This window comes from Heteronotia binoei, chromosome 6, assembly GCF_032191835.1.
Source record: "Heteronotia binoei isolate CCM8104 ecotype False Entrance Well chromosome 6, APGP_CSIRO_Hbin_v1, whole genome shotgun sequence".
NCBI classification, from domain to species: Eukaryota; Metazoa; Chordata; class Lepidosauria; order Squamata; family Gekkonidae; genus Heteronotia; species Heteronotia binoei.
In genome coordinates this window covers 91,579,969-91,604,934 of record NC_083228.1, presented here as the reverse complement: position 1 = coordinate 91,604,934, position 24,966 = coordinate 91,579,969, and the positions used below count along the sequence as shown (strand labels likewise).

General features: G+C 43.8%; 1 protein-coding gene across 1 annotated transcript in view; it reads left to right on the top strand.

Moving 5' to 3' along the window:
* The first annotated feature begins 2,647 nt into the window (after positions 1-2,647).
* The window catches only part of ITM2C (integral membrane protein 2C), a 34,717-nt gene continuing 12,398 nt past the window's right edge, over positions 2,648-24,966 (top strand). Inside the window, exons 1-3 of the mRNA XM_060242160.1 lie at positions 2,648-2,817; positions 20,844-20,990; positions 22,187-22,375. Of these exons, the coding sequence (XP_060098143.1) occupies positions 2,713-2,817; positions 20,844-20,990; positions 22,187-22,375 (441 nt within the window). The 5' untranslated portion in view covers positions 2,648-2,712. The remainder of the gene's footprint in view (positions 2,818-20,843; positions 20,991-22,186; positions 22,376-24,966) is intronic.

Genomic DNA, 24,966 nt, shown 5'->3' with positions numbered 1-24,966 from the left:
ACAGTCAAGTCTGTGTTTAGATTAAAAGCTAAAATCTATTCCAAGGAAACCTTTACCTGTTATGGGCATAAATATCTGCCCATTTTTGGCTTGCTCTGCATAACATATTCTGAATTCTCCCAACACTGGATAGATGAAAATAAGGACCTGCTAACAGCCCATCTTTCACTCCCAGAGTCCATATGTCCCTGCTATTGCTGAAGGATCTAGGCTGCTGAATGAATGCTCTTCCATTGGTTCAAAAATCAAGGGGATTATTGTTCTTTTGGATAAAGTGATGCTAAAATAACATTTTTGTCCTACTATATTTCAAATGCTTCACCTTGCTGCAGGCTGTCTTTCCTCCAGACATTAACCCTATCCTTACCTAGATCTAAGTGGGCAGCCGTGTTGGTCTGAAGCAGTTGAACTAAACAGGAGTCAAGTGCACCTTTAAGACCAACCAAGTTTTATTCAGAACGTAAGCTTTTGTGTGCTCTCTAAGCACACTTCATCAGACAAGGGGATCAGGTATTGATACATAACCTGATCCCCTCGTGTGATGAAGTGTGCTTAGAGAGCACACAAAAGCTTACATTCTGACTAAAACTTGGTTGGTCCTATCCTTATCTGCCTAGTTTCAGCAACATAACTACCAGTTCCCTTTGCCACTGAATAGATTTGAGGAAGTTCTGTGTAGTCCTGCTTAGGAGTGACATCTGCCATCATACTCTGGGGCCTATCTTGCTCTTCAGTGACAGTGTACTCAAATGGCATTCTGTTGTGCCTTCATGTTCACCCATTGACACAAATGCATGCATGCTAGAGACAAGATGCATCTACCCGCACTCCATTCAAAAGGTCTAACTTCCAGACACCCTATACTTGTATCTTACTGAACACATTCTTTAAAAAAAAATCCCTCCCACTTGGAAAAAAATAAGAGGCAAAACAGGAGCAGAGAATTACCTAAGGAAAAGGGATTCCTTCCCACTGAGTAACAGGGATACTTGGAGCATACCATACCCAAGGGTGCAATCCAAAACCTTTTTCTCAATAGTTTAGTTAAATTTTAGGGACTCACATATTGCATAAACATGTGTAGGATGAAGCTGCAAAGTCCCCAGACAGTGTAGGGACATTGGATGCTCTGTGCAGGGTAGTAGCCAATGGAAGAGGATAAGTGAAAGTGTTATGTATTAATTATATTAGGCTTATGAATTGCGATATACAACATAATAAAAAATCAATTTTTTTTCAAAACAAGTACTTAAAATATTACTACAGCAATCTAAACAATCAAGTTGCAAAGGCAACCACTACAAATTATCCCCTAATTTCAGACTTTGACCGCCTCATGGGTGTAGAGAGGGGGAAACAAGTCTAAGGGGAATGGAGAATATGGGAGGGAACCAGCCAGAATGGAAACCATCGCTTACCTTAACCAAATGCCTTGCAGGCCATGCAAATTTCATAAGGTCCCACAGGGGTGTTTGGCAGAGAGTTCCACCAGGTTGGGGCCAGGACTGAAAAGGCCCTGGCCAGGTCGAGGACAGCCAGATATGTTTGGGGCTGGGGATCACCAACAGTTTGTTGTCCAGAGAGCAGAATGCTCTCTTCAGAACATACTGGAAGAGGCAGTCCCACAAATACGTTGGTCCCTGATTTCTCAGGGCCTTAAAGCTTCTGTCAGTGAAGGAAAGTCCAGAATCTTGTGCAATATATACCAGGCTGATTTCTTAGTTTTTACGAGACATTGTACACACATCACAGGACCACCAATTCTGATAGGCATACAGATTAGCAATGTTAATGTTTATATTCCACCATTCCTTGTGGTTCAATACAGCTTACATTTATGTTATGCAAATACACATCTGCATGTAATGACTTGCTTTGCACAAAATATTCTGCTTTCAAGGCTCCAATTCTGAGTGTTAGGGAATTCTGAAGCACAGAAACCTTTCCTAGGACTCTCATTCCCACCGGGTTCTGTAAAGGGGTGGGGGATGACTGGCAAGAAGAACCCCATAATTTGAGAGAGAGAGAGAGAGAAATGGTTTCCAAAGTTCCATTTATTGAAAGAAAACTATACTGCACGTATTTTTCAAGCAAGAAGTCATTTCAGTATTCATTTTACAGAAGGGAAAAAGATAAATCAATATTTATAAATGCACATTTATCTATTTAGGAATGCATTCGGGCACTTTGTCAAGTCCTAAGCACTGAGGACCCTTAGCATCTCAAACATTGGTGTAAAACACCTTTAGAATCCAGAGTAACTGTCAATCAAGAAATTGGATGGTCCTGATTATACCATGCAGGATTTGGGGACATTCTCTCTCAGCACGTGCAAAATGCTCTCCCATCCCTCCTGACTGGTGGTAAGGCAAACGCCCACAGCCAGTCAATGTTGTTGGAAAAATTGTACAGAAAGGGATGCAAAGCGCCCCAAGCAGCTTTTTCATGTTGGAACCGAAGCCTGGAGTCTGGTTAATTTAGAACCCGGAAATAGAACTGCCGAAGCGTCAAGAGGGCTTACTCAAGAGCAGAGCGCGCCCCTGTTTTGCATTCACTTCGAGGGAGTGGAGAAAAAAAGAGAAAGCAAAAAAAGCTGAACTTCCGGCACTTCCTCCGCGCCGGTGCAAGGTTGGGAGAGACGCCAGAGGCATCGACCGCAGAGAGAGGAGGCGGCAGCGACATCGGGCTCGGGTTGGAAGCTGCTGCTGAGCCATGGTGAAAATCAGCTTCCAGCAACCGGCGGCGGGGCTTAAGTCGGAGAAGGATGGCGCCGCAGCCTGTGGGGCCAAGGCAGAAATCTTCCTGCCTCAGGATGTGGTGAGTAAGGGTTCTTGGAGGGAAGATCTGGGGGCAGGAGCCGGCTTCTCTCTCCACAATACAGACCTGTGAAGGGTTGGGGGGAGGGTCGGCGCCCTGGCCGCGCCCTATGCTTGGCTGCAAGTCCCACCGAATTGACATTTTATGTCTGTGCAGAGTTGGGCGAGCTTCAGCCCGTTGAAGCTACAGCATGCCGCTGGCAGGACTGACTTGTGTTAAATGCGCATGGATCGAGCCTCATAAGTAGTGGAAATGAAGGGAAAGTGCTTTCCTGTCAACCATGCCAAGCCCCGATTCTGGAGGGGGCGGGGTGGTCTTTCTGGAATAAAGGACGTGCCTTTTCTAAAAGTAGGGGTTGTTTTACCTCGACGCACCGAGCCGATTTCCTTTCCCCTCAGGCATTCGCGTGCACGCCTCCTTGCAAGCATCCCCCCCCCCCCCCCCCTTACTGGATCTCCTCGGATGTTTTAGTGGGGGCCGTGCATTGCACGAACTGGAACTTGGGTGCCTGCATTCGGTGTGTGTGTGGGGGGGGGGCGGCCTAAAACGGAGCTTATTCTGTAAAACTGCATAGACTAAACTGCAAGACAACCCACCGATCCGATCCCAGGAACGTGGACTACAGTTGGCCGAAGTTGGGGCTCCACAGTTTAAGGGCAGCTCTTCCCTTGCCCTGCAGCCTCCGGCCCAATGCCGGAGGTTGCCTGGCAAGGCAGGTAGTTTGACGATGCTGTTTCCATTACCCCCCCCCCTCCAATTATTTTTGGGACCAAGGCTCAAATCAAGGAGTGTTTGGGTTGCTTTAACACAACAAGTGTGCATTTAAGACTTGGCGATAAATGTAAGAGACTACTTCTGAACATGTGCAGAGTGTTATTCTTTCCAAGTAATCTATACAATTTCCACAATATTAAGATGAGGGATATAATGTCAGCAATGTTAACCTTACATTACTTTTCATTTTCCAAGCTAAGTGCTGATGAGATTTGTTAGGCTCAGTTGCAGTTTTATTTTTGTGGCACTGTCTCTTTGCACTTTTTATGCACAGGGTCTCACTGGTCAAGCCAGTGTCATTACATTGGGCAGTGCCATGCACCTTTGTCTGAATTTTCCTCAGCCTGGCCTTTACTATGGGAGCTGTAGCTCCACTGTGCTTCGTGTTCCCTGCCGTTTCCCCACGCCTAAACAGAATCAATGGCTGGCATTCTTCATAGAGATTTCAGTATCTCTAGTTACAAAACTGAGGGAAATAAGCCAAAGATTTCTGGGCAAGCAGCTCCCTTACTTTCCACAGGGATTTTTCTAATGTTTCTTTATGAATCAGCTCATATCAAGGAGGTGTCATTCTGCCTCCACCATTTCTTCTAAAATAATGGGAATTTGAATTACCGTAATTCTTTGTAACCACAATAAATGTAACATTCTGTTTTCATCTTTGCAGGAGTCCCCACTTGACTCCTGTAAATTGCATTACTCCTCTTCTTTGTGTAGTGTCTTATTTTTCCTCCCCATTCCCTGGAATCCAAAAAGATAATAATTAAAGTCAGCCAAGTTTGTCTGATTTGCTTAGGCACTTGGAAAAACCTGGCAGATTGAAATGACAAGGAGATCTTGTATAGTGGAAATTGGAACTACCAGGATTCTACTGCATTGACTTTTGAATTGAAGCTTGTACTCAAGCATGCATTGATCCTCAAGTCCTGGTTGAGGAGTTGGGGAGACATCAGATGTCATTTTTCTCTTAAGATTTCCCATTGTGCTGCAAGGTGCCCCATTGTGTCAGTTCAGCATGCAACTGCTCCTGGAAGGAGCAAAGTGGATAGTCCACACAAGCAAGACCCTCTCATTATAGCAAGTACTCTAAAGGCTTTAAAAAGGTAAAGGTAGTCCCCTGTGCAAGCACCAGTCGTTTCTGACTATGGAGTGACATTGCATCACGATGTTTTCATGGCAGACTTTTTACTTGGTGGTTTACTGGGTGGTTTACTGGGTGCTTGCACAGGGGACTGCCTTCCTCAGTCATCTACACTTCCCTCCCAGCAAGCTTGGTACTTATTTTACCGACCTTGGAAGGATGGGAGGCTGAGTTAACCTTGAGCTGGCTACCTGAACCCAGAGTCTGCCGGGATTGAACGCAGGTTGTGAGCAGAGAGTTTGGACTGCAGTGCTGCAGCTTTACCACTCTGTGCCACGGGGCTACCAATGTGCTTTTTAGGGACCAGTAAAAAGGCCAAAGTTGTGGCCTGTACACACTATCTACGGTATGCAAATTTGTCACTTAATTATTGCTTTGCTTATTCCTAATGGATAAGTGAACTGGAATACTTGCAGGATATAAGCTGTGGAGTGCACTTCTACCTGTCCTTAGCTTCACATAGGCTGTATGGGCTTCTTCAGCTGTGCTCACCCAGCAGGCATTGTATAAGAGTAGTGTAGATGTTTGGTAAGCAGCTACGTTTGCTGCTTTACTTGCAGAGTTTCAGTGCCCATGGGAAGGAGCTGTATAGAGCCTTTACTGAGTAATATCCATAAGGGGTAGAAACTTTTTTAAAAAACAAACATGCAGCCAGAGATCTTTCATGGTGTTTCCCCGCTCCCTGCTGCACTAGTACAAAAATCAGGGCAGACATAAACTTCAGAGCACTGAGCTATCTTTTATGAATTCATGGTGCTGAACTCGTTTGCCATGGCAACAGAGTGTGATGACTGAGGCATATGATTATAACATTGCTGACTGTACTGGGGAGGTACTGGGAAGGATTGCTGACATATTTCCAGTGTTAATGAGGGAATAGATAAAACTACCCTGGCATCAGAAATTCCTTTCATCTGCTATCTCCCTCCACCCCTACCCATGGTGAGCAATGTTTTTGTATATAGGCATCCTTACAAAATTAAATTAATGTAAGAATGAATTTATCACACAAACATCGAATCAGAGCAAGTAAGATCTTCCCCCTGTGGAGGAACTTTAGAGTGTTAAAAGCATGCCTGTCAGTGACACTTAGTAGAATCTTAAGCAGAGTTACACACTTTTAAGTCCATTGACTTCAGTGGAGTTAAAAGGGGAGTAATTCTGCTAAAGATTGCACTGTTACAGACCTATTTTACAGTGCTCTTTCATTATTTTCCCTGTGTCCCAGTCTGCAAGGGTGTATGCTGTGACTGAGATCCCACAGCTTGCCTAAAGTCATGGGCAGCACAATCCTAAGCCCCAGATGTCTGTGCATCAGCAGGGCTGCTAGTCTGTACTCAGTGCTTTTCCAGAATATTCATGGGGTTGCCAGCTCTCTTTGTGTAGCAAGGCCCCTAGACCTTTCCAAGCTGCATAGACAGGGACCACAGAAGCATAGGGGCAGTTGATCACATCACTGCATGCTCAGGAGAGAGATAACTATACTGTTCAAATGCCTGTCTGTTAAGAAGTTTCAGTGGTACAGGCAGGGGTGGAATTCCAGCAGGAGCTCCTTTGCATATTAGGCCACACACCCTGATGTAGCCAATCTTCCAAGAGTTTACAAGGTTCTTTTTTGCAAGCTCTTGGAGGATTAGCTGTATCAGGGGTGTTGGCCTAATATGCAAGATTGCTAGAATTGCTAGATTGCTAATTGCTAGAATTCCACCCCTGGACAAGAACCAGGCTAAAACAAGAGAGTTGGCAACTTCACAGCAGACCAGTTAGAGGCTCTCTGATCCCTGCAGCTGTTGGTTATGTTGTGCCCTCAGCAGGGGGCTGACACTGTAACATGAATGAGGTCCATCCTGGTCTCTCCCTTTGTTGGAGGGCTACCTGCAAAGAGTCCAAAGAGATACAAGAGTAGTGATGAGCAATGGTCATCATCCGCAAGCCAGTGGAAGTGAGCACCTGGCATGTGATGCTTTTTCATGGTTCCCCCCTCCCTCTGTGGGATTGTGTGGGATTCTCTTGTTGGGGGTGAGAGTGTAGTCATTGAACCCATCCCTTAGAGGGACTTGCGTTGGAACTCTGCAGTGGCTGTTGGAGCTCCTCCAGAAGAATTGGTGCAGCATTGGTGTGCACCTGTGTGGTCTACAGATTTGTCAGAAGGTTGTTGATACTTCAAGGCGCAGTTTATCTACTGGTTTTAGGACTGTGCCATTAGAGAGTATTAGCTAGACTAGACTAAGAGTTAAACTAGGGATTTTGCAGCTAACGCTTCTGTAACTTGATCAAATGGATACTTACTTAGAAGTAAGCCCTGCTGAATTCAGTGATCTTGCTACCAATTAAGTGTGTATATCATTACAAATCGCTATGTTAGCCTCCATGGAATTAATTATTTGGTTGTTAGCCCACCTTTCTTCCATAAAGATTACACCATCATATATGGTCCCTGCCTCTCCATTTTGTAGTCTCAACAGTGTTTTAAGGGTGACAGTGTCATGTGACCCTAAAATGGCATGACTTCCAGGATGTGCTTGCAGCTAAGTGGGGGTTCTATGCTGTTATCTGGAGTTAAGTATGAGTCCAGGATCTCAGAAGTTTGAAGTCTATTGGTATAGGCACCACCTGGCTGGCTGGTCTGTTTAGGTGCATTATAGCTTTATTTTGTTGTCTTTTCAGCAGGGGGAAATAGTGCAAATGTGGTAAAGGGCTAAGAAATGCAGCTTAGATGCAGGCTATGTCTAACTTCTACCATGAATTCACTAGGTGGCATTAGGTTAGCTACTCTGACTGGATCATCTGCAGTATAAAGGGAAACAAAGCAGGAGTCAAGTGCATCTTTAAGACCAACCAAGTTTTATTCAGAACGTAAGCTTTCGTGTGCTCTCTAAGCACACTTCATCACACGAGGGGATCAGGTATAGTGGCAAAGGGAAGTATAAAGGGAATAAAGTATAAAGGAAAGACTGACCTACCTTACAAGGATGTTGCAAGGACATTATTATTTTTTTATTTTATTGGGTTTATATCCCACTGTGTCCTGAGAGGGGGCTCAGGGTGGCTTACAACAGGTGGATAAGCAAGCAACAATACCATAAATAAAGTTAAAACAATCAGCAATCAAACAATAAATGGAAAGACAATGAAAACAAGATGTCAATAAACCGATTAAGGCTCCTGGGCAGTCCTTAATGTCTCCTGTCTACTGTGTATTATGGAATTTGAATGTGACCCATTGAACTTGGTGTTCTGTTTCTAAGCAGTGATAAAATTAATATCTTTTAGGTAAGAGAGCACTTGTTTCTGTCTTTATAACATTTGCTTTGTTTACATGCATACAAGCAAAACATCGCAGAGGCCTTCACCTTCATCTTGACTACCTCCAACTAGACATTTTTTGGCTGGATTGGTTCAAACTGATTTTTTGATGTCTTGTTTCCCCTTGCCGACCTCTGAAAGGCTGTCACTCTCTCCAGAATCTGTGGACATTACATCTTGAGAGCTGGAAAGAGATTCCAAGCTAGCTGGACTAGAGACCACCTCCTGCCTAGTTTCTGTTTGTGAAGCATTAGCTATTCATCAGCAGTCAATTTTACAAAGGAATGGTCAGCTAGTGGTTGTGACGGTAGGATTGACTTCTAAGTGGTTTATGTTTTATCAGCAACACAGAGCAGTAGATCAACAGTCAATAGTTAAGTCCAGGGCAGAAACATTGTAGAAAATTCCAGAAGGGCAATTGTGTTAGTCTGCTGCACCCACAATAACAAGAGAATCTTTAATTATACTGTTAAAAGCCACATTGACTACAACAGAACAAAGATACACTCAATATAGCAGGGGTGGCCAACAGTAGCTCTCCAGATGTTTTTTGCCTACAGCTCCCATCAGCCCCAGCCAGCATGGCCAATGGCTGGGGCTGATGGGAGTTGTAGGCAAAAAACATCTGGAGAGCTGCCGTTGGCCACCCCTGCAATATAGGATTGCAAAAAACTTTGCCATACAGAAAGTGTCACATGAAGTGATGTTATCACTTTACTCTGCTCTGATTAGACCTCACCTAGAGTATTGTGTTTAGTTTTGGGCACCCCAGTTTAAGAAGGATATAGGCAAGCTGGAACGTGTCCAGAGTATGGCAACAAAGATGGTGAGGGGTTTGGAGACCAAGTCCTACAAGGAAAGGCTGAAAGAGCTGGGTATGTTTAACTGGAAAGGAGATGACTGAGAGATGATATGATCACCATCTTCAAGTTCTTGAAGGGCTGTCATATAGAGGATGGTGCAGAGTTGTTTTCTGTTGCCCCAGAAGTTTGGACCAGAACCAGTAGATTGAAATTAAATCAAGAGTTTCTGGCTAAACATTAAGAAGAACTTCCTGACAAAGTGGAACAGGCTTCCTCAGGAGGTGGTAGGCCCTCCTTTCTTGGGAGGTTTTCAAGCAGAGGCTACATTGTTATTGATGACCATCTGACAGCAATGCTGATCCTGTGAATTAGGCAGATCATGAGAAGGAAGGCAGGAAGGATTGCATCAGTGTTTAGTTCTTGTGGCCCTTTCTTAAACTCCCAGGGAAATGCTGATTGCCACTTTGGAGTCAGGAAGCAGTTTGTCTTCATGCTAGTTTGGCAAGGGATCCTGGAGGTTTATGCTATCTTATGGGCATGAAGTAAGGGTCAATGGGGATGTATGTATGTAGGTGGAGGGGAGCTATTTGTGAAGTTCCTGCATTGTGCAGGGATTTGGACTAGATGAGCATGGCGATCTCTTTCAACTCTATGATTTAAAGTAACATTGCAAACAGATTCTGAAAGAAGCCAACTAATACAAGAGAATCTTAAAGGGGAATGAATTTATTGTGACAAACTTTTGTGAGCCAGAACCCAATTCATTAGATACATGTTATGTTTAGTTGCAGATATGTATTTGAAAATGGAAACAGAAGAGGAAGAGGGAGTCATTACAAAGAGGCCAGAAGGCCCAGTATCTATCACATAAGTGTGTCCCATAGTTAGATTAGAGCACAGATGGAAAATCCAGGCAAAAGTCTAAATGATGCCATCAGAATGTGTGTGGCTTTTTCCGAGCTGTTGAGGAATCAGCACAGTAAAACGAACATGCAAAGAGGGACAGTTAATATCTGTAGTGAACAAACCATTTCAAGCTCTTGTTGAGTCCAGGTCTGATTATGTCACCTTTGCTTATGGATTCCAACTCCTCACCTGAAGTCTTTCTGCAACAGTTCTGCTGAAGCTTTAGGTGTATAGTTAAGATTGCCAGCTCTGGATTGGGAAGTACCTGGAGTTTGTACCACCTGCACTCTCCTGTTGTGCGCCCTACACTTCCTCCCCCTCTGCCATTGCCTCCTCCTGCGGGAGGGGGAGGAAGTGGGCTGACAAGCAAAGAGAAAGGGGAAATGCAAACAGATTTGAGGCGGAGCCTGGAGAGGGTGTGGTTTGCCAGAAGAACAGTCTGTGCTTAAAATGAGACCAAATGAAAAAAGTGTGGTGGAGCAATCCCTTAGAGGAGTCATTTGCCTGGGTTCGTGTTTGCATTTAATATTAGCAGACAGCTAATATTCATCTATCATATGGCATATAATATCATATAATATGGCATCCATCCATCCTCAATCATCTATCATCCATCAATCCATCATCAATCTATCTATTGTCTATCAATCTAAATTTATATTCTGCCCTTTCTCAGGAATGGGCTCAGAGTGGATAACAACATAATAAAATAACAATTTAAAACACCCATTCTGCCTTCTGACCTTTTCCTCCCTCTGCCACTGTTCACTGCCACTCAAATTAGATGAACCAGTGGCTTGACTTAGTGTAAGGCAGCTTCATGGGCCCTTTGACTACTTCTGCTACTGTGTCTCCCACCAGACCATCCCTTAATTGGGCTACAATGTCTTGCTGCACAAAGCACTGGCTCAAGGGTGCTTGGTGCCTCAGGCAGACTGATGGCCTGCCAACCCCCTTCACAGTGCCCGCCATGCCTCTCCTGCACAGCGCCGCACCCCCCCCCCACACACTGTACTTCCTCCTCCCTTCCTTCCCACCCCAGGTCTGTTTCAATGCCCAGAAGGGCGATTGAGCACCTCCCCCGGGCTGTCTAAAGGTGGCTCCCCCCCACATCCCATCCAGGAAGTGGGGAGGAGGGAGCAGTAGCGGTGCTGCCACTCACCTGCCCAGGTGCTGAGTGAGCGCACAGTGCCGTTTTACCTGCCAATCAGCTGATCACAGGGGGTGGGGAGCCACCTTTAGACAGCCTGGGAGGCTCTCAATCGCCCCTCTGGGCATTGAAATAGACCTGGGGTGGGGAAGGGAGGGAGGAGGAGGCGCGGGTGTGTGTGTGTGTGGAAACTAGGTGTTTGCCATGGGGGGAGGGGGGAAGGCCAAATTTGGTGCTCCCACCCTGCCAGCGTCTTAGGCAGCCGCCTAGTTTGCCTAGTGGGTGAGCCAGCCCTGGCTGCGCAGACGTTTACAACTAGCAGTACTGCTACCATATGCAGATCATGAGCTGTCTTCCGCATGCCTGTAGCTAATTTGTCCCTTGTCTATAACTATTTTTACCCCACTCTTTGTCTTCTCCTCCATTCCCAGTAACAATCTTGTGAGCTAGGTTAGGCTGAGCAAGTCTGACCAGTTTAAGTTCTCCCCAGTGAGCATCATGGCTGAACAGGAATTTGAACCTAGGTCTCCCATTCCTGGACTTTAACACACTGTCCCACAGTTGTTGAAAATCACACTTGACTGGGGTTTATTATTAGTGTATTAAGATGTAGTAACTTCATCAAGAGGTGAAAATAATGCTGAGAAATTTGTACCTGCCAACAGCATTTCTTCCCTCTGCTCTCCCATTTTGCCTTGCTGAAAATGACTTGCTTTCTGGGCTTACCATGGGATGGACTGGGAAATATCTGTTGCTAGGGTTTAGTCTGTGCCATCTTTCTCCTTAGCTATGTTTCCTTCATCTTCTCCCTTGAAGTAATGTGGACAATTATGCAAATCTCAAGCCAGAGGGAGAGAATTAAGTAGTCGTATATTGAATCCTCTTGTTCTAATTGCACATCCACAATGGAATCAGCAGCACTCTGAGCATCCTGCCACCTCTGTGGTGCAGCAGCAAAGCTGCACCTGAATTTTAAAAAGAGCTCTACGATATGTTTTTGCAGGCTGTGCTGCCATGTGCTGCTTCAACAGGTGGTTGAGCTTTATTTTGAAAGCGTGTGCCTTCTGTGTCATTTTCAGAGGCAATCAAATGCATCATGTGACTGTTCTCTTAATTAGAGCTGTGTGCCTGGTCCCAGATGTCTAACTGCAAGCAAAACAAAACAGAGAAAGTCATTGCCTTTGTGTTTTCCCTGGAATGCTGCTCACGCGGCATTGCATCAGTGCCCGTTTATCCCATGGCACTGAAAGATCGGTTGCCATGATGATTACATGTGGTATTTTTTTCCATTCTGTATCAAAGGTTTTAAAACTGCAACCATTGAAAGACGCCCATTTTCTGTTGATGCTATAAATCAGTGTGTTGGATCTCACACAGGGCACTTTGTTCATTGGAACAGAATGGTCCTATCTCTCTGTCCATATGCACCCTGCTTTCCCTGAAATGTTGCTGCTGGTGACAGGACCCTCAGGATAGAGCATGAAAGGCAAATTGGAAGTCTGCAGGAGAAAGAGGAAATGATTAGTGGAAAATGTAGCAGAGACCTGTTTTCACTTGTCTCTGAGTGCCTGTGGTAAGCATGGGGAGGATCCTGTGTTCAAGGGGTCCAACTCACAGTCCAGTTCCCACATGTCAGCAAGAATTCTTGGGTGTCAGAGAGGGGTGCAGAGGACCTTCAAGAAATGTGTACAGGTGGGAGAAAGATGGACATTAGCACATTCTATTTTTTATGCCTCTCCCCATTTGGAGCTTTAGTAGAGCATCTTATTTGCATACAGATGGCCCCAGGATCAATCTCTGATGTCTCCACTTTAAAAGCTTCAGGTAGTTGAAGTGATGTGAAAGACATCTGCCTGAACTCCTGGAGAGCTGAGTAGACAATACTAACCTTGCAAGACAAAGAGGTCTGACTGTATGAGATGTGTTCACATTTAGAAATCAACCTAATGTGTATTCTTTTTTAAAAAAAATTGAAAGCACTCAGTTAATTGGTCAAGTCTTGTAGAAAATTCATAAGGCATAGTCTTTGGGCCCCTAATCCTTGCTTCCCTCTGCACCCACTCTAAAGTTTTTGTGTCCTATGCCCTTCCTGTAATAAATACCACATATGCAAATTTCAGTTCCCAATGGGGAAACATAGAAATAATCCAAGTCCTTCCAACAACTGCAAGTAAGTACAATTTCCTTTAGGCAATTTTTAATATTGCAGTCTCAGTACAATACATGTATGCTTTGGGAATCACCTACTGTTGTAGAAGAAAGAAACAAATAAGGGTTTTGAGGTCCCAGCAGAATAGCAATTGGGGAGGCTTCGGGGGAATGTCATAAATTATGATGCTTCTCTCTGTAATAGAATGTCATTTTGCTGAAAGAGGACAAAAATGTGATAGACTTTGAAAGGCTGAATGTCCTTTGTGGGAGGGATTGATCTTTGGGTGGCAGCTGCTGGAAAGCTAAGCAGAAGGGGAGGGAGAGAGATTTTCTCTGACTGGAGTGCAAGAATTTTGGTGTGATAAAATAGTTTGAATTTTCTTCCTGTTGTTGATTCTGTCCAAATCAAAGAAGCAAATAAAATTGAGGTTAAGTTTCTTTCCTGTTGGACTATTCTTAAAAGTGAGAACTGTTGTTTGTTTCCACATACAGGCCTCCCTTTTGGAAATCTAATTTGGGGTAATGGTTAGTATGTTGGAACTGAGTTCAAATCCCTGTGTTGCTGGGAATAATTTCCTACAGGCATATGACCATACCCGTACTCATCTGTAGATTGTTGTTTGGCCACAACAATCTTGAGCACCCTTTTAACGCTTTTTCCCTGGTTCTCTCCTGTGCCCCTTGCATCACAATCAACTACTGGTACTGTAAAGAAGAAAATATTGGATTTATATCCCACCCTCCACTTCGAATTTCAGAATCTCAGAGTGATTCACAATCTCCTTTATCTTCCTCCCCCACAACAGACCCTTTCAAGGACAACCTCTGCCAGAGCTATGGCTGACTCAAGGCCATTCCAGCAGGTGCAAGTGGAGGAGTGGGGAATCAAGCCCTGTTCTCCCAGATAAGAGTCCGCACACTTAACCACTGTCCAAACCACTGTGAGAAGGCTAGGCATAAAGGGAGCAAGGGCAGGAGGCAGGAACACTGTAGAAAAATTTCTTAGGACCAGGGAAGCCAATTCAGTCTGTATTTTCTTCCAAACTTTAAAGTCGGGCATCATTCCTAGGGGTGGAGGAAACCCTACAAAAATGCTGCCTGGTTGGTTGGTTTAAACTTCCGCTAATATGGGCCAGATGTTCCCCTCTGTCCTCTTCTTTTGAAACTAGCTCAGAAAGGCCTTGCTTCTTGAGTGGCTTTCCTGCTACATAGCCATTCTTTCCTCTCCTCCATCTTCTGGCACAGACTGGTTAGCGCAGCCCCTCTTTTATGGACTGTTGTGTATTCCAGTATCCTGTCTGCCAGCTGGGGCGGAACTGAAGTGGCCTCTGCCCATGCTAATCTAGGGATCAGTGAGCCTTTTCTCCTTTCCTGTCCCCAGGCACTTTGGCTTAGACTCTTGTCCCTGTTTTCACTCATCTATGAAGTATTAGTTGAGTGAAAACAGGGACAAGAGTATGAAGTATTAGTTGTAAAACACTTGGCCAGAAGCCAAGTCTGCTTCTTTGGTGAATTGTTATTTCTTTTCCCTTCTTGGTGGATGCCTGATTATTCTTCTTTTATATTATTTCTGATCTAGTGAGGCATTTTTTCCTAGTGGTTTTTGGTTGTCTTTTAGTCGATCATCTGTGTTTGATTTCATTGCAATTTGTATTTTTTTTTTTAGCATTTATTATATACATCATTTAAACCTCACTTTTGTCCCCAACAGGGGCCTAAAGCATCTTATGCCATTCTTCAGTCCTACATTTTTTCAGTATGTTGAGAGGCAGGGTATTAATGTTTAAGGTAAATAAATGCATGCAGTGCATACATTAGCTTTATTGTTTTTTGATCAAGTGTATCCTGAAGAAGAAGATATTGGATTTATATCCTGCCCTCCACTCCGAAGAGTCTCAGAGCGGCTCACAATCTCCTTTACCTTCCTCCCCCACAACAGACACCCTGTGAGGTGGGTGGGGCTGGAGAGGGCTCTCACAGCAGCTGCCCTTTCAAGGACGACCTCTGCCAGAGCTATGGCTGACCCAAGACCATTCCAGCAGATGCAGTTGGAGGAGTGGGGAATCAAACCTGGTTCTCCCAGAGTCCGCGCACTTAACCACTACACCAAACTGGCTCTCCAAACTGAGCAAGACCTTATGAAGACAGGAGGGTAATTCAGAGGTGAGCCATCAGCACTGACTTTCTATCCTATTATCAGAATATATGCCCTGTGTTATGATGTCAGTTTAGCATTATATTGGCAATGCTTGCAGGCACTGGAAGAACAATTCAGTTTGCACACTAAATATCAGTTGCTTTTTGAAATGTGGCCTTTTTCCTCTACAAGGAAATCCAAGGCCATGTACAAACTGAAACTAATTAAAACCACAATAATTCATAATTTAGTGATCTTTAAAAAATTACTGAACAATCTGAGAATAAACAGTGATATGCTTTGTGCTTCAGAAGCAAAACAAAAAATGAGAGGCCATGGCTCATTGGTAGAGCATCTGGCTTGCATGCTGGAGGTTCCAGGTTCAATCCCCAGTATCTCCTGTTAAGAGGTTGAGGCAGTAGGTAATATGAAGAACAACCTGAGACTCTGGGGAGCCATTGCCAGTCAGAGCAGACATTGATGACCTTGATGGACCAATGAGTGGTAGGCTTACTATAAGATAGCAGTCTTGTAGTGATATACCTTTGAACAACAGGAATGTTTTCATTTGCAGCAGAGAGCAAACAATGTCAGCATACTGAGCTCCACTGGGAAGGTAGTCTGTAGCAGTGGTACCACTACTGAAAAGGTCCTGCTCTAGTACCCTTTCCCCCCAGAAACATAGGCCAGGCTTTTCTATTCATAGGGCAGTGCGTCATACGAAGCTGCTGGAAAGGCGCTTCTGCAACCACTGCAGTCTGTCCACTTAGAGGAAAGCAGTGTTCAGGAACAGCAACTTTCATTCTTTAAGGAGAGGTCATCTAGCATCTCCCAGCATCTCCAAGTCATATGAACTACTCATTACTGTTACTTCTAAATTGCCTTGGTTCTAGACTGACTTTAGCAAAGGGAACAAGAAGAAGTCTAAACATACTGTTTTAAATGATGACAGGAAAAAAGGAGGCCTGGATGTATCTAATTTGAATTTATATTGCCATGCCCACTGCTTAGAATATGCTTCATTGTGGCCTTAGGCCCGAATGTGCTTTTTTGGGACAAGAGAGTAGTGCACTGAGTTCCATGTTGGGAATATGGAAAGGCGACTATCCAAATGAAGTAAAGGGCAGCTCCTTGTCTCCCAGAACCTTGAGGCTGTGGGGTTCTTACAGCCTGAAAGTCCAAGCAAGTCATCATTTCCCCCAGTACATGACAAGCCAAAGTGGAGAAGTACTGAGGAATGCAGGTTGCATTGTTTTGAACAATTGAAAATACAGTGGCTTGAATCCAAAGAGTGCCTCACATGAACAGAAAGCAGATCAACTTTTTCAAGGGGGTGGTCTCTGATTTCTCTTACTCCACCCCCCAAGCTGCAGCCCACCCTCCAGTGCAGCATCAAACCCCATTGTAGAAGATTTCCAATCTCCAAGAGTGGCTTTGGTGGAGTACAGGAGGCCATGGCAGGACAGAAAAGTCTAAGGAGCCCTCTTCCATGTAGTAGAACCATTAGGATATAAAGCCTAGGTCTTTTTCACATAGGCCTATCTCATTTCCAATTGTTGGCAATACTGCAGTGGGAACTTCCACATTGTGAGTCTCCTCACATGTTCTGTGCCCCAGTCTCCCAGCAACAGCCCTTCCAACTCCCTGCTCAGTGACAGCTTCAGTTTTCTTTTTAAACCATCATTTGAATATTGCTGTAACATTATGTTTTATCAGGTTATCTGAATTCCCAGCTTTCATTAAAAAATAAGCCTCTAGCTTCTTTCATTGCAGAGATCTAAGGGGGAAGGGTACATCCCCACAATGAAAGGAAATAAAGACTTTTTAAAAAATGAAGTTGGAAATTTAGAGAATCAGATAGACTGTTCAACATTATAATGTTATAACAATATTAAACGCTCAGATGATTGGGATGGGGAAAATGACTGCTGTTGGAACTTGGTATCACAGCAAGAGGAATCACAATTTTAAAAGTATCTATCTGAAAAAAGAAACCACTGCGAACAAGAATGCCAAATATAATGAATTTTTAAATAAAGTATGTAACAAAATAAATTCAATTTTGTGTGCATTTTATAAATGTTTTTATATACAAATGTATATCAAATTGATGTAAACTAATATAAATTTATATACAATTGCCACAAGATAAACATCACTTCAGTTTTCTCAAAGCCATATGCTATAGTACAAATCTTATTTATAAAAGTGCATTAAAACATTCATATAATTAGAATAGTCCATATCTTTTGACGAATGAGAACAGGTTTTGAAGAATGAGACAAGGTTTCCAGATAGGTTGCTTGTTTCAAGATTGAGATCATCTTCAGATAGGCACTGAGAATTGTATCCCTTATGGTAAATTCCACAGTTTCCAAAAGGCAAACATTGAGCAGTTTTTTCCAACACTGAAAGAGCCTTTAGTATTGAAGGAATTTGATCAAAATATTCAAAACTGAAGCAGACAGGCACCAATCAACATATTCTATCTGGATCTAATCTTCAAGAATTCTATATTGTTGGTAAAACCTCCACTGGACTGCCCAAGAGAGCCCACAAAGCAGCAGATCCTGCGGGGAGAGAACCAGAGTAGTGAAGTGGTTACGAGCGATGGACTCTAATCTGGAGAACTGGGTTCAGTTCTGTGCATGATGCCAGCTGGTTGACCTTCAGGTCAATAACAGCTCTTTCAGAGCTCTCTCAGCCCCCAAAATAAGTCTCCACTTAATAATTCTAGCTTTCCACCTAAAGAGCTATAACTTCAGGCTGCCGGACAGTCTTGGGATCTCCAGGTTGTACTACACATAATGCCGTATGATAATTATTATTTTCTGGGCTGGCTGATTTAAACCAGACTGCCCAATAGAGCCTGCAAAACTGTGGATCCTGTGGGGAGGGCTCTCTTCAGCAGTTCAGTTGAATAGCTCAAAAGAGCCCCAGCTGAGCCTGAGGGGAGTGTGTCCCCTAGCTGTTTTGTGGGCTGTCTTCTACAGTCCCTTTAAATACCCCCTGTTTAAAGGGACTGCAGAAGAAAGCCCAAAAACAGCTGAGTGGCAGGATCAAGCTGCTTGAGCCCCTCAGGTGTTCTAGGTTTGTTGGCAGTTTCTGAATATTTCTGGGTTTGGTTTTTTCCCCCAGATATATTTTTGGTCTCCCAAAAATCTTGGATATGTTTGGGATGCCATAATATACCCCCCAAAATACCAATAGTTTTAGGATATATTTTCAGTTCAAGTAGACCCGAATACACACCCCTCGTAGCATATTAAATAGTATATGCTAAATACTGGAAACAAAGTAAGGTACTAAAATTAATGAATAGTTATGCAATTCTTGCATTTATGCTGCAGTGTAAATAAATTGTGGTTGTGTGAATTACAAGTAGCAAATCAATATATCTAATTCTCAACAGAGACAAATCTATGGATATCTATATCCATACACTGGAGCCACAAACAGACCAAATAGATTGTTCTACAAACCTGAGAAAAGCCCCAGGTGCACGGAAAATTGTAAATCTAGAAAACAAACAAACATAGGGAGGGAAAACATTCCAAAATAGTTGAAGCAGGCCCTGTGGAAGCAAAATAGGCAGTAGTGTGGGGAATGCGGTGCCTCCTGCAAGTCCCTGAGGATCCCTTGCCATACAACTGAATCCAGGCTGTCAGGGGTTATAGTTTCCAGAATAGCTGCTGCTAGGGGTGAGGGAGGAGGGAAAGCTGAAAGCAGGAGACCGGTGGACGGTGGGAATGAAAGAAGGATGCAGGAAACGGGGAGAAGCTATTGGGACTTTCAGAGAATACAAAAGAAGAAATAGTGGGTGGGGGGAAATGAGATGCCCCCAACAAGTCCTTGAGACTCCTGGCTTATACTCTTTATGTTTAATCAAAACATTTTTGTGTATTTTTTAACATCTTCATTTAAATTGCATAAATTTTTATATTCATTATGTAATGAAAAAATTGCTGCCATAGCTTTGACTAACGTTCTCTTTATGTTATTTTCAAACTGAAAATGATTTTAACTATTGTTGTGGTCATTTTGCAAAAGTAATTAAGTAGAAAGCTGTTTCTATGTTGCTGATAAAACATTTTGCATGTTGCCAAAGCCTGGGAACCATTGTTACCATGAATCAACTGTGATGTATTTAGAGAACTTAATGGCCAGTTTTCATGGTCTACATTCTAAGAAAGTGCAGAATTCAAGAAAAAGAACTCAAGATACTTCTCTAAAGGATGCATAATGCAGCTTTTTAATGTGTTGGGTGTTTTCAACATTATGGAATTTCCAAACATTCTTCAGAGTAGAATAAAGCATGATATGTGATGTATGTGTGCTGAGAAGTCCACTTGGGTCTTTACTTCTCATAGTGTTCTTGCTATCTTCTACAAGGAAGTTTTTTAAAAAAAATAAAAATAAAATAAAACTGGGATATCAATAATGTTTGGATCAGCCATGGGTCAGGAACAGTTGTTGATGAGTTTCCTCCCTGACAAAATCCATTTTGTCAGTGTTTGAAATCTTGTAATTCTTTATGAAATCTTGACAGCTATAATAGGTTGCATTACCCTAATCTTGCAACATTGACAGACTAAGGTGAAATTAAGAATGTAAAGCTGCAAGATTTTCAAAGCAGCCTGATTTGATTGCCTGTGTGCATGCAGTGTATAGTAGCTAAGAGACTGAGCTTCCACTCAGCAACTCCTTCCTTTAAATTTCACCTCTGCCATAAATTCCTTAGGTGTCCCTGGGCAATCTTTCACAGCCACAATCTTTCATCTGCAAAATGAGGATTATAAATCCGATTTATTATTGATGTAACTTTTACAGAAAGATAGTGCATATGAAGTAAGTTGAATGCTTGAAATCATTACCCATATGCTAAGTGTTAATAATATCTTAAAGACAAAATGATCCGTATAGAAGCCTTTGGAAAGACTTGCAATTATTTATTAACCACACTAAGTGTTGATATGAACAAACCTTTCATTCTCTTTGTTATAGTGTGATATGTGTCACTGCTTTTGGTTTTACAGTTTTTAAAAAATCTATATCGTAAGTTCCATGGAGCATGTCTGTATGTTTGTGTTTCCTTATGTATTTTTCTGTCAAGTACATTTATGACGAGACATAATCAGTAAACATATAAAACATATAAAAAGATGGAAAATAACAGATCTTCCTTAGAGTGAGTAGTGCAGAGGACAGTGCCACTGTTGTCGAATTTTATGAGACACAGCTTAATTTGCTGGGTTCAAAAAGTTGCATACTCCTTATGCCTGCGAGGTGATATTTGCTTTCAGCATGGCTTCTGAAGATGCCATGGTTCAGTGGTAGACAGTTTGGTTTGCATGTCCCAGGTTTACACCTTGTGTTAAAGGATCTCCCGTAGAAGGCATGGGAAAGACCAGAGTTTCTAGAGCTACTGCCAATTGGAGTACACAATACTGAGCTAATTAGACCAGTGGTGTGGCTTGGTCTGTGGTTGGTTCAGATGATCGCGTTTGCAAGCTTTCCAATGTTTGCTTAGCACAAAAACCAACCCTGAAACTGTGGCCTGTTCCTCATGGCAGGCAATGTTTTGAAAAGGTTTCACAATTCATCATTTGTATTGGTCATTAAACAGTTTTGACTGCTCATCTTGTCTACTGTAAACAGGAGGAACAGCCTTTGCCAGTGCAAAGCAGAAGGTCTTCTCTCAGCCGCATGTGCTACTTGACAATGAGCATGATGCTGTTGCTCCTTGGCTTGATTTTGACGTCCATGTATGTTTACAGATATTTCTCCATTGCTGGCTCATCTCCGGTATGTATAGAACAGCACAAACATTTTTCTTGTATTATCTAGCTTCACATATCACCTTGCAATTTCAGCCACTGCCCATCAACTACATTAAATGACTCTGAGTCCTTTAAACCAAACAGCTGAACGGTAGAGCTGGGAGCCATTGAAACCACTGCTTTCTGCTCCCCATGTAAAGCTGCAGAAAACAGGGATCCTGAACTGGTTTGGTTCATGAACCAATCTTCCAATTCATATGGGTTCATGGTTCAGTTCATAGTTCAGCCATTAACCAAAGTGCAAAAATGTGATTCATGCCCATCCCTACTAATAGTTATCAAAGTCCACATAAACTACTATAATTCAAGCCTCCATTTCCACCCATTTAAAATAAGTCCAGACTATTGGGGGTGGGGTGGGTGCATGCCCATTTCACTGATGACATTTAACCATGTCCCTTTGAACCAGAAGGAAGCAGAAGGGCAAGGCAGGTGAAGACAATTCTCACAGACATGTATTTCACAGTAATCTCACTGCTGCAAAATGTAGAGAAGTTTTTCTCTCATAGAGTGAAGGGGGAAATTGTTGTTCACCCTTTTCCCTTTCTCTTGAGAAATAGTAGAAGGAGGGTGATAATCCATCGCTGATCAGAATAAGGGAAGAGGCTGGAGCACCTGCATTGGGAATGACTTTTAAATGCAGTTGCCGTCTCCTGCAGTGCTGCAAGAGAGGACAATGGGGACAAAACAAGACTGAATTGCCCCCCCTTTCCTTTGTCCCACCAGCTCCAATGGGAACTGCCCACCACTGACTGCCTGCATCTGAGTCAAGAGCAAGTCTAGAAGGCCAGTAGATAGTGGTTCTCAATAGGACAAACTATAGCATTGTTTGCAATGTTTTGAGCAGCCTTCATTGTCCACCTGCATGAATGCACTGCAGTTAAGAAGAGAATGGGCCTGTAGTGCTCTTGCAACATCACCTTGTGCTGGTTCCACCAGTCAGTGCCATAGCTGGTAATGAGGGTGACTTTTCAGTACAGAGAGCAGGAGAAAGAAACTTCTCCCAAGAAGTGTTCCTTGTAGATTCCATCTCCTGCATTTTAGTAGGCTGCAATTGCTGCCATCTTGATGTGCTCTTAGGCTGCTAGAGAGCTTTTTCTCAAACCCTTAAAAGAAAGGCTGAAGTGATGCACGTTTTGGATGACGTATTATTTTTTGCAGACCAATTCAGAAAACCTCTTCCACTGTGGAGTTATCTATCAAGACTCTTACTACTCGGAACTAAGGGAACAGCTGGAACTGCATGAGGATGTGAGGATTTACCTGGAAGAGGACTATGAACAGATCAACATTCCAATGCCCCACTTTGGTGAAAGCAATCCTGCAGATATTATTCATGATTTCCAGCGGGTAAGAAATTAGAAATGGGGCACAGATTTTGTGGTTGCTGCAGGCGAAGGGTTGGAATGTGAAGAGGGTAACAGAAGCAGACAGGCTTGGAGAAGGGACTGGGGTGGTGGTGGTGGGGGCCACAAATGTACTTCCTCTTTCCCTGCTGCCAAGCAGTGTTCTAAAAAAAACATGCATGCTGGGCTTGTGGAAGTTTCTTTTTTAATGTTACACTCAAGATAGGGGTGGAGTGGGATAGTTTATAGTGCTTTGTCTCCTTCCTAAAAACATCCAAAGCCATCTTTGGAATCTTGGTTCAGGTGTCCTCGTGAGCAGCAGTTAAACTCCAGTTGTTGACGTGTTTGCATGCATAAATTGGATTTCAGAATTAGAGAACCAAGATCAAATACATTGGGTTTTACAATTTCTGAGGGCCAACTATATACAGGTCAAAGTTAAAAGATATCCTCCAGCCTAAGTGAAGATGGAAGAAAGCATTTTTGCAGCAGGACTAACTTGCTTCTCCAGCAGCTGTGCCCCTCCTGAGGATTCTGTTAGAGCAGGGGTGTCAAACTCATTTGTTATGAGAGTCGGATCTGACATAAATTAGACCTTGTTGAGCCAGGCCAGGTGTGTCATAAAATGTAATGCCAGGTAGCAAAAATATAAACTTTATAAAGGACACAGGCAAACACAATTAAAGACTGTTTTAAAACTTGAAATAATAATAATAATAGTAATAATAATAATAACTTTATTTTTATATCCCGCCCTCCCCCGCCGAGGCGGGCTCAGGGCGGCTAACAGACATGGAGATCCCATGATTCATGTAAAACAATGTAAACAATTTTAAATATATAAATTGCATAATAAATTATTTAGAATAGATAAAATGTATAAAATGGGTGCTAAAAACTGTAATCATAATATCCACAAGATGGCTAGATGTCCACACGTCAGATTAATCGGGTTCTATCTCGAAAGCAAGCTGGAAAAGAAATGTTTTGCAAGCCCTGCGGAATTGGTTCAGGTCCCGCAGGGCTCGCACCATCTCTGGAAGGTGGTTCCACCAACGAGGGGCCATCACTGAGAAGGCCTGCTCCCTAGTAGCCTTCAACCTAGCATCTCTTGGCCCAGGGATTGTTAGTAAGTTCTGAGAGCTAGATCTCAGTGCTCTCTGGGGCACATATGGGGAGAGGCGGTCCCTTAGGTAGGCAGGTCCTCGGCCATATAGGGCTTTAAAGGTAATAACCAGCACTTTATAGCGAACACGGTACACAACCGGCAGCCAATGCAGATCCCGCAGCCCAGGCCGCGCAGGTTCCCACCGTGGTAGTCCCTCCAGCAGCCTGGCCGCCGCGTTCTGGACTACCTGAAGTCTCCGTGTTCGGTATAAGGGCAGCCCCATGTAGAGGGCATTGCAGTAGTCTAGTCTCGAAGTGACCGTTGCGTGGATCACAGTTGCTAGGTCGCTGCGCTCCAAGAAGGGAGCCAGCTGTCTCGCCCTCTTAAGATGGAAGAAGGCGGATCTAGCAGTGGCGGCTATCTGGGCCTCCATTGATAGAGAGGATTCCAGTAGCACTCTCAGGCTCTTGACTTTGTGCACTGGTACCAGTGGCGCACCGTCAAAAGCCGGTAGGGTAATCTCCCCTCCCGGTCCGCCGCGGCCCACGCAAAGGACCTCAGTCTTCGCCGGATTCAACTTCAGCCCGCTCAGCCTGAGCCAGTCAGCCACGGCTTGTAATGCCCGGTCCAAATTTATAGGGACATCACCAGCCCGGCCGTCCATCAATAGATAGAGCTGGGTGTCATCTGCGTATTGATGACAACCCAGCCCATACCTCCGTGCAATCTGGGCAAGGGGGCGCATAAAGATGTTAAACAACATCGGGGAGAGAACTGCTCCCTGGGGCACACCACAATGAAGTGGGTGCCTCTTAGACAGCTCCCCCCCAATTGCCACCCTTTGTCCCCGACCGTCAAGAAAGGAGGAGAGCCACTGTAAGGCTAGCCCCCAAATTCCTGCGTCGGTGAGGCGGCGGGTCAGCAGCCGATGGTCGACCATATCGAACGCAGCCGATAGGTCTAGCAACAGCAGTACCGCCGAGCCGCCTCGATCCAGTTGTCGTCGGAGGTCATCCATGAGGGCGACCAGGACTGTTTCCGTCCCATGGCCCGGGCGGAAGCCGGACTGGCATGGGTCTAAGATGGAAGCGTCCTCCAGAAATTCCTGTAACTGCACCGCCACAGCCCTCTCGATAATTTTGCCCAAAAAGGGCAAATTTGAGACCGGCTGGTAGTGTGCCAATTCGGCCGGGTCTGATGACGGTTTTTTCAAGAGAGGGCGGACCAATGCCTCTTTCAGGCATTGCTTAGATATGCTTAAAACATTAGTGCTCTTGCAATATTTTGTTTGTTTAACAGTTTCTGATACCTGACACCTCTTGCTTTGAATTATTGCATCAAAATATGGAGACAATATCTGTGCTGTAGCAATCTTGAGTATGCTGTTCAGGTGTGTGCCTGTAAGTTGCCAACCTACTTTTGATTTATTGACATTCATTGCGGAACTCTCATGGACAATGCTTTGAGCCTAAGACCCAGGAGAAAAC